Source organism: Echinops telfairi, unplaced genomic scaffold, assembly GCF_000313985.2.
Source record: "Echinops telfairi isolate 266 unplaced genomic scaffold, ASM31398v2 ScPeMD7_31;HRSCAF=116, whole genome shotgun sequence".
Taxonomy (NCBI): domain Eukaryota; kingdom Metazoa; phylum Chordata; class Mammalia; order Afrosoricida; family Tenrecidae; genus Echinops; species Echinops telfairi.
In genome coordinates, this window is record NW_022103928.1 from 26,815,999 (window position 1) to 26,826,068 (window position 10,070).

General features: G+C 44.6%; 1 protein-coding gene across 4 annotated transcripts in view; it reads left to right on the top strand.

Annotated features, from left to right (window-relative positions):
* MKRN2 (makorin ring finger protein 2) overlaps nt 1-10,070 on the top strand; it is a 40,407-nt gene that overhangs the window by 9,566 nt on the left and 20,771 nt on the right. Inside the window, exon 1 of one of the 4 annotated variants that reach the window (XM_045290111.1) lies at nt 3,996-4,080. The exons of 1 other annotated variant lie outside the window; for it this stretch is intronic. In XM_045290111.1, the coding sequence (XP_045146046.1) occupies nt 4,052-4,080 (29 nt within the window). In that variant the 5' untranslated portion in view covers nt 3,996-4,051. Of the gene's footprint in view, nt 1-3,995; nt 4,081-4,278; nt 4,349-4,900; nt 4,970-10,070 lie in introns of those variants that run through there. 2 more of the 4 variants (XM_045290113.1, XM_045290112.1) reach the window with 2 other exon arrangements.

The following is a 10,070-nucleotide window of genomic DNA, read 5'->3' on the forward strand; positions in this document are numbered from 1 at the left end:
TTACCCTGTTCATTCTCAAAGCATTTGCTCTCCACGTAAGCCCCTGGCATCAGCTCCTCATTTTTCCCCCTCCCTCGTGAACCCTTGATACATTATTATTTTCATATCTTACACTGTCCGATGTCTCCCTTCACCCACTTTTCTGTTGTCCATCCCCCAGGGAGGAGGTTATATGTAGATCCCTGTAATTGGTTCCCCCTGTTATTCTTTAATTAAAAAAAATTTAAGCAACTGCACAAAAATATACCAAAAAGGTAAAATGGCTCTTTTCTTCCAAGTAATTTTCTCACCCACCAAACAAGTGTATGAAGAAAAAGAATCCCTCCTATTCGACCACTAAGCTAATATTTCCACACAATTCCTTAAGCCCCCAATGCTACACTGTATACTGTTGCAAAATGTGTGTATTTTTCTCTCTCCTCTTGGAAACTTTTCCCAAAGTACCATTAATATAGGTAGGTTCAGCTCATGCTTTCAAATGAGTGCACGTTTAGTTGTACCACAATTTAATGAACCAATCTCCCGAATTCTGAAGATAAGCAACAATAAAGCAGAGTGTACACATAAGGGGCCTCACAGCAGGAAACATACTTTTAAAAAAATGTTAAGACCTTAAGTCCTAAATGGGACAAGGACAAGATGATGGAGACCATTTGCCAGAGGTCCTAATGTCCAAAGGGCTTTCTGAGACAGAGTTTTAGAGAGGACATGAGAGGTGTGTTAGAGCTCAAATTCTGAACACCCTTGTTTGCAAAAGCCTATGGATGGCTGTGACAGCCCCAAATCCAATTGCAGAGTCCCCGCAGAGATTTATCCTCCATCGAATTCTTTGTGATCCTTAACCAAGGGTGGAGATAATCTTGGCCTCAGGCATAGTGCATTGGAAATAGATGACCTCCACCCTCTCCAGCCAGCCCAGGGAAGGAGGAGCTCTCTAAGGGGCTTTCCGGGATGTGTGCGTGATGGAGATCACCAGACTGGGGATAGTACAGGGGTGTGTGTGCCGGTTGCGCCCTGACTGAACTGGTCACAGAGCTCTGGACCAATTTTATAAGCCCTTCTATCTAACATAATGTGTTTGCCCCAATCGTGGCCCTGTTCCTGCTTCTGATGTATTGATTTGCTCTGATGTATTGATCTGCTACCCTTATTGAATTGTGACAATTTCCTTTGTTCCGTGCCTTATTTAAATAGTGCCCTGACTTGAATCCTTCAATGTCATTTTGACCTCATGCTAATGGGCTCCCTCATCTGGATGTGTCTACGTCTTTGTCCCTTTTAAGACTTTATAAATGTTCTCCTTAAATTTTGAGATTGAGATCTCTTTTGTACCCTAAAACAGGTCAGAGAAAACCGTCACACATGGTTGTCAGCAGATTAACCACATCCTAGTTTCTGGTGGAACTCCAGAAGTGAGACTGGGGGACATGATTGGGACAAATACATTATGTGAGACAGAAGAGCTTACAATACTGGTCCAGGGGCTTCCCTGAGGCACTCAGGGCCTGACTCAAGGACTATGCATGATAGAAAAAGACAGGCTGAAATTCGGGGATCAAGTAACAGGCTTGACTGGGAAGCGCAGCTTGCCGGACTGCTCCAGGATGGGAAGAGTAGCCCCAACACAAAGGAAGGCATGGACAAATATACCCTCTTGGGTGGAGACTTGAGGCTGGGGTTGGGAGAGCACCAAGTTTGCATGAAGCGGGTGACATGGCCTCTGACGCACATGGGAGGCTTTTGGTGCGCACGGGAAGGTGTTGGCGGTGAAGAGTCTGTGAGCAAGAGCATGGGAAGGAAACACTTGGAATTGCCAGGGGCAGTTTTATCCTCATCTGAACTCATGATTCCTGCCTTTGACAACAGGGAATAGGGCTGAGGGTCTCATTTTCTGTAACTGCTTCCTGCTGGACAGGGGTGATGAAAGGCTTATTGCTGTCCTGTCTCGGTGGGGTCCAGTGAGTGTCTTGGGGGTTGGAACCCAACCATATACAGCTCTGTATAGGTTTGACTGGTGAAGGCAAAAACGTTTTGAAAACCTTGGAACACACAAGGCTCGAAGCACAGAGTTAGTTACACATATTAAACGGAGAGGTCCTAGGCGTAGCAGGAACCATGGGGCCCAAGATTTCCAAGAACCAAAGATGCTTTCCCCTAACTCCTTTAGTGGGTGTTGGATTCGTTCTTTAGTTGTCTTACCTTTTATGTAACTATGCCTGGTTGATTAATGTGTTAGTCCAGGTAGACGAGAGAAACAAATTCATAGACACTCATAGTTGTATAAGAAAGAGCCTTATATAAAGAGTAATTGTACATTAAGAAAACATCCCAGCCCAGTGCAGATCAAGTCCATAAGTCCGATATTAGCCCATATGTCTGATACCAGTCTATAAAGTCCTCTTCAGACTCACGAAACACATGTAATGAGCCGAATGCAGGAAGATCACAGGCCAGCGGGTGGGAAGTCTTGTGGATCAGTGGCGTTGTAAGCATCTCAGCACTGGCAGGGGTCTCCATGTTGTTTCTCTGGCTCCATCAGCCTCTCTCCATGTGTCCCTCCTTGGGGTGAGGGTGGGGGTGGGGATTGTCTGGTGGAAACAGTTGAGATAGGATCTAAGGAAGCAAACCAGGTTAGGTCTGGTGAGTAAACTGGGAATAAAAAAGTTCCTCTTATGTACACTGGTACAGATAGGAACTGGAAACACAGGGAATCCAGGGCGGATGATCCCTTCAGGACCAGTGGTGTGAGTGGCGATACTGGGAGGGTAGAGGGAGAGTGTGTTGGAAAGAGGGAACCGATTACATGGAACTGTGTGTGACCTTCTCCCTGGGGGACGGACAACCGAATAGTGGGTGAAGGGAGACGTCGGACAGGGCAAGATATGACAAAATACCCATTTATAAATTACCAAGGGCTCATGCGGGAGGGGGGAGCCGGGAGGGAGGGGAAAAATGAGGACCTAATGCCGGGGGCTTAAGTGGAGAGAAAATGTTTTGAGAATGATGAGGGCAATGAATGTGCAAATGTGCTTTACACAATTGATGTATGTATGGATTGTGATAAGAGTTGTATGAGCCCCTAATAAAACGATTAAAAAAAAGTTCCTCTTGTTTAAATTGAAGCCTCATTGGACAGATAAATTAGTTTAAAAATAGCCTCCCCTAAACACCACTACACTTCTCGAGGTTAAGAAACAGATAAATTCTCATGGAGATCTTTCTTTCAGGAGCAAGAAGCTGGTAAGCCCCATTGAGAGGTTTATTAGAGGTTTATTTCAGAGGCAACTGTCCAGAACCTGACTTGACATGACCCTGTTGCCCTACCCATCCCAGAAAGAAGGGTCCAAGGCCACACTTGCGCCCAGACGTAGCCCAGCCCCTTATGAATAACGTATAACTCCCCCCCCCCAGATATTGCATGAGTATGTATACTTTCTTTGTTCTCATCTTTCCTTTGAAAACTCCCTCCTCGACTCTCTTGGAGATGCAGTCTCTTTCTTCCTTTTCTTTTTATCCAAGCCGAAATTCTCCCTGCCTCCGTGTTGGCAAGAAGTAAATCTGCTGCGTGTGCCGTTTATAACCTGCGGGAGGCGGCGGCGGCGGCAAAGGAGTCACTCCCGCTAGAAAAGCGGCGGAGGGAGTGCAAACGCGGCCCCGCGGGAGTACTGGGGATCAAAGTGCCTGGGAAGAGGCGGGCGTTGTCCCTGGGGAAAGTGTCCGGAAACCCGGGGACAAGAGATATCCCTCAGGAATTCTACTGGTGATGGGATCCAGGAAAAGCCTGGACGGAACTAGAGTACCAGCCAACCTCACGCGAAGCTACGCAGGAAGGAGCGGGAGGACGGGGACGGGAGCACCAGAGCAACCCCACCCTGGCGGAACCATTGTGACGGCGGCTAGGTTTCCGGCCGGCGCCTTCCGGGTGCCTCACGCAGGGGGCGGAGCGCGTCGCCGCCGTGACGCGGCGCGCAGATGGGCAGGGCCGACGCTGAGGCGGCTGTGGTGAGAGCGGGAGGCGGTGGCGGGACGACTGCCTTTGAACCCAGCCACCATGAGCAGCACCAAGCAGGTCACTTGCAGGTCGGTGCGCGGGCCCGTGGCGCTGGCCGCACTTTGGACCCGGGCGTGGGGTGGGGGTGGCAACCGGTGCTTTCCCCGGGGCTCTGTGGGATCCGGGAGCGCCAGGCCCCGTCGGGCCCCTTCCCAGGCCCTGCCAGGCTGCGCTGCCGTGGTCTTGTCTCTCGGGACCCTGCGGTCGCGGCCGAGAAACCTCGTAGAAAGTTACCCCCGTTGTCCGCCGTCGAGCTTCTCGGAGCGGAAGCAGCGCCGCGGTCGGAGCGGGAGCTGGGTGGGTGGGTGCGTGGCCCTGGGTCGGGGCCCAGTCGCGGAGCCGCGGGACCCCCCACGAGGCTGCACGGGAGGCAGGGGCGCGGGCTGCGCCGACTGGGCGGTGGAGGGGTCCCGGGGACCAGGCCTCTTGCAGCGTACGGTTTAGCTGGGAACGATTTGGAACATCACAGCGGTAGGCTGCTTGTTTACAAACGAAGGTACCTCACAGCCGTAGCTTGTTAACTGGCTGAAAGTAGCTGGGGACCGAAAGCCCCGCGCTTCTCGGCCGCTAGCTGAAGCGTTCGAAGAACCCGGATGTACCCTAAGCCTTAACCACCGAGTTAGTAAGAATTGTGCAGAAAATAACACAGGTAGTAGTTACCGAGAATCTGTTAAGCGTTCCCCATGGTCCCAAGCCCTTAGACCTCACAACGAAGGAAGAGTTTGGTCCCATGATCAGCAATTGAAACAGTCCAAAAGAGGTTTAGTGATGTACTTAACTCACTGAAACCATGTACTTGGAGAAATGCTCACAACGGCAGTGGATCATTTGTTGTTGAAAATTCAAAACCAGATGGCTAAGCGCCGATTGCTGTTATGAAATAGAAATCGCTCCGTTGTGTGACACTCTCATTCCTTGGTAAGCTTGTTACCAATATCGGAACCCTGCTGCATTGGAAAGTAGTTTTGTTTCAATAATTTTTTTGTTTCAATAATTGAGGTTAGAAAACATATTTCGAAAGTGTCTGAAAAATAGTTGCTTAAGTTGGTTTCGTAATAGTTTATTTAAGTACAATGTATTATGACTTCTCTTCATTAATATGAATAATTGAGAAGTGACTATTTAAAAGCTTTAAATAGTGTGTGTTATTTAAGTATTTAAAAGCTTAGCATTTGTGTGTATTAACTGCTCCGCCAGCTTATATAAGGCCCGAGTGGCTTGTGTTAACAGCAATTTCAGATGTTTGATACATTTCCTGTCCATAGAAAAGACTTTTATGAGGATGTTTTTACTAAAAGATGTTTTTTGAATACCTTTGTGTATTTATAGGGAGCTGTGGTGGCATACTGGTTTCGCTTTCTGCTGCTAATCAGCAAGGTTCGAAGTTTGAAGCCACCAGCAGCTTTGCAGGACCAAGATGAGGCTTTCTATTCCCATAAACAGTTGCAGTCTTGGGAACTTAGGGGGGCAGTTGGGGTCGCTATGAGGTGGCATTGACTTGAGGCAGTGAGTTTGGTTTTGGGTTTAGTGTGTATATAAATTTTACTTGCAGGGTAATTTTTTTCTCCTAGAGGAAATAATTCAAGTCTTCATGAACAAAAGCAATTAACAACATAAAATTTTTATCTGTTTCTCCTTTTGCATGCGCCTAAGATGCCTACAAAACACTACACGCTTATTTTTAGTTGAATCAGAGCAGCTCTTTGTAATATCTAATTTTACAGCCAAACTTTATGCCTAGAAGTATTAGAGATTTGAGATTTTCCCACAATTTTACATAAAAGTGCAGAAACAAAAACTTAAATCAGAATCACTTGGGTGTTTTTGGGTTTTTTTCCCCACCTGAGTCAGGAGATGGCCTGTCTTGGAAACTTTATTTCTGTATTTCCTTAACGGGCATTCTACAGAGTGTAGCAGAGAATCTTAACAGATGCTATTATATAAGCTAAGAATAATGGGATATTGGGAGAGGATCAGCTTCTGTTTAAGGACTAGCTGATGTATGTTTGGGCTGAGTTCTATTTTAAGTGCCCCATCCAGCCATATCTCATGCAGTTCCTGGAACCCACACTGTTCCACAGGTTGTGGAATAATATACAAAGTGGTAGTGGTCTGACATCAGAGTCCATGCTCCCATGAACTCTATGGCCTTGAGATAAGTTTGAGAAACACTAAAGTTTTAATGACACGACTTTTCTAAACTTTTAATACGTGAAAGGAAAACAAATTTTTAGAAAGGATAAGACATTTACTTGCAAAGGAGTACAGGGGAAGGCAGACTTCTGAAGCACTTTGTCAAATTAAGAAATATAATTCATGTGAATTTAGTCCCTGGTGAATCCCCTTTGACCATGGACCAAGGGATTAGCCTTGCTTTCATGCAGAATGATTGGAAGTTTGATTGTTGCAGGTGCAGTTAGGTTAAAATTTAGCACTCATCATTTGATCTCTCCTAGGATCCATTTATATTTGTTGTGGTTTTTAATATTTTCTTTTCATTTGAGATTTGTATCTCTTTTACTTTGTTATTCTTGTTAGTTTTCTTGTGATTTAAAAGAAAAAATGTTTTTCTGTATATGAAATCCAGTCCCTGAACTAATGGTTCCTTGAAGGTATGGCACAAGAGGTTAGGGGAAAATGGGGAGCTAATAATGATGAGTACAAGAATGAAGAAAATGTTCTAAAACTGTACAGCTCTTCTTGATGTGATTAAACTATCAAATTGTATGATATGTGAATTATATGCCAATAAAAATGTTGGGGGTGGTGGTAAAGAAGCCTATTATTTAAAAAACAACAAAATTATAAGAGTACCAAAACTAAGCATTGTTATTTCTTTCTATCTTATTGTTTTAGGTGAAAATTTACATAGCAAATTAGGTTCCCATCCAACAGTTTTTAGACAGTTGTTCCGTAAGATTGGTTACCCTTTTCCACAGTGTGTCAGAGTTCTTATTTCCATTCTTTGTCTATTAATCTAGGTTCCCTGCCCCTCCTTACCTTTCCACCTTTGCATTAGGGTAAACGTTGACCATTTGCTGTCATATAGTGGATTGTGGGAGTACAGTATTCACAAATGATATTGTTTATTTTATAAGCCATCTATTTCTTGGTTGAAAAAAGGTGGAGTGTTTTAAAATGTGTTACTCTACATGAGCAGACGTCCCAACTGCTTCCTGTAAGTCTGTGTTGTACAAGCAAATACATAGCATGGGCATACACACAGCGGTCTTCATTCCAGTCCCAGTGCCAGGTCATTTATTGCGCTCAGCTCCGCGAGGTCAACCTGTCGGCCTAGTTCACAGATCAGTTTTTTTTAATATAACCCGTAAGTGGAACTCTACAGTCATAATACTAGCTTTGGTATGATGATAGATTGGAGTGTGATATATTCTGATGAATACGAATGGGATGATGTTAAGTAGGTGATGAGTTAGCCTTGGGAATTTCTTCTTTTTTTTTTTTTATAATTGCAGCAATTTGTCAACAAGTGCTTGGCTTATCCTTGTCGATCTTTTTTCTATCTATAATACCTAAAAAGCTCAGCACATGTTGACTACAAAATATTTATTTCTACCTCAGAAAGCCCTGCTGAGAAAAGTTGTCTGCAACTTTTGTGACATTGATGATAGGCAGTGTTTATAACAATGTGTTCACATTGCCGATGGACATTCCAGGACATTTACTTGTGCTCTTGCAGAACCAGGGAGTATTGCCTGTATAAATCAGGAAAGATGTGTGGTTGTACTTCTTCCATCTGTGTGCGAATCAAATATTCTGAGAGGCCGGATTATGTGGAGGAAGAATATGGCATCAGGCTTGGGGGAAGACTCATTAATAACCATTAATATGCAGATGACACAACATTGCTTGCTGAAAGTGAAGAGGTCTTTGAACAATCTCACAAACTAGACCAATAGTCAACATCACAATAAAAAGAGAAGAGACGGAAATAGGGATTTCATTTTACTTAGATTCACAATCCACACCTACGGAAACAGCAGTTAAATGACATCTTGCAATGGGCAAATAAGAGCAAGAAAAAAAAAGACCACTTTTGTGTTAAAAATGTTCAAAAGGAAATGCTCTTCATGTCCCTTTGAGCATAAACGTGGGTTTGTCCCAAGCCATGGTATTTTTGATGTGAAGCTGAAGACTGAAGAATTGATGCCTTTGAATTAGGTCCAGATGAAGAATATTGGCTATACCATTGAGTTAGTTAATTGTGCCAGCCTGGCCGATAATCACATGTGGGGCTGGTTGAAAGGCGGAGGGATAAGTGGGTGGTGAAGCCTCGCCTTTCTAGTTCTCGGGTCTCTTGTTTTGTGATGGTTGCACCGGGTGCAGCTGCCTTAGCAGTTCCCTGCTTCAGCTTGCAAGATTGACTTCCTACAAGACATCCCGAAGGAGAAGCCACATGGGCCTATCCCGATGCAGCCCTGGGTGCTGGAGCAGCCATGTGGAGACCCCTGCCAGTGCTGACATGCTTATTCGTTCACTGACTCAGCTTTCCTCCTGCAGTCGGCATCATTGCCTCTGTTTTGTGAGGTGGAGGATTTTGTGGACTGGTGTTGGGTAAATGGGTTAATGTTGGACTTGTGGGCTTGGGCAGCATTGGGTTGGGATGTTTTCGTGATGCACATTTTCTTTACATAAAACTCTCTCTTATACGTGAGTTGCTGTGGATTTGTTTCTCCAAAGTACCTAGACTATTACAACCATGGACTGCCAGAACAGTGATTAAACCTGTTTGATGAAGCATGCTTGTTGGACGTGAGTGGCTACGTTGGACATGTTATCAGGAGGGACTAGTCCCTGGAAAACAACATCGTGCATCTTAGAAGGGCAATGAAAAAGAGGAAGCCTCCCAAGGAGATGATTGGCACAGTGGCTGTAGTGATGGCCCCAACATGGCGTTGCTTGTGAAGATGGCACAGAACGGACAGTGTTGCTTTCTAATATATAGGGTTTCTACGAGTTGGAGCCAACCTGAAAGCACCTAATAATACCAGGAACTGTAATAGTAAAACCTTAGAAACAACCTAAAACAAGGGAATCAAGTTTACATTAATGTGTTAATAGTGAAAAGCTTTTCTCATTTGATTATCTTCACAAAAATCTTTTATCTACTAATGACTCATATATCAGTACCTACAGGACTTGTTTAAGATATTTTGGAGGAGCTGATGCCGGGGGCTTAAGTGGAGAGCAAATGTTTTGAGAATGATGAGGGCAACGAATGTACAAATGTGTTTTACACAATTGATGTATGTGTGGATTGTGAGAAGAGTTGAATGAGCCACCAATAAAATGATTTTTTAAAAAAAGATTTATTTTGGGAGCCAGATCTAAAATGAGGGCTTACTTGTACTGCCGTTTTCTCGGCACAAAGTGCTATATGCTGTGTATTCCAAATGGCAAGGTGTCAGTTTTGCTTCCAGATTTAATGGCAAAGACATACCATGCAGTTATTACCTGGAATGACAAGGATGGCTGCTAACCCAGTTTTGTGAACATTCTACTTTGCTGGTTCTTTTTCCTAACCGTATTTTTTAAATGTGTGAGCTTTATATTAAGAAAGTATTGATAAATCAAGAATGCATTCAGCTCAATCCAACTCAAGCCCATAAGTCCAATACTAGTCCATAAGTCCCTGTTCAGATTCCCGTAGCTACAGGCTGGTGATGCAGAAAAGTGAAGCCGGAAGCAGAAAGATCACAGGCCAGTGGGTGCAGAGTCCTGTGGACAATAACGTTCTACTTTAGGCTCTTGTTAGACTTAGCAATAGTCCTCAACCCCCCACCCCCACCCCACCCCCGATCCTCATGTGATAGAAGTCTCTTTATTTCGTAATCATTAGTATAAGTTCCAATTTCAATTTCCCCCCTTTCCACCCCACCTTCCTTCTACCCTCCCGGTATTGCCACTCTCACCACTAGTCCTGAAGGGATCATCTGTCCTGGATTCCCTGTGTTTCCAGTTCCTATCTGTACCAGTGTACATCCTCTGGTCTAGCCAG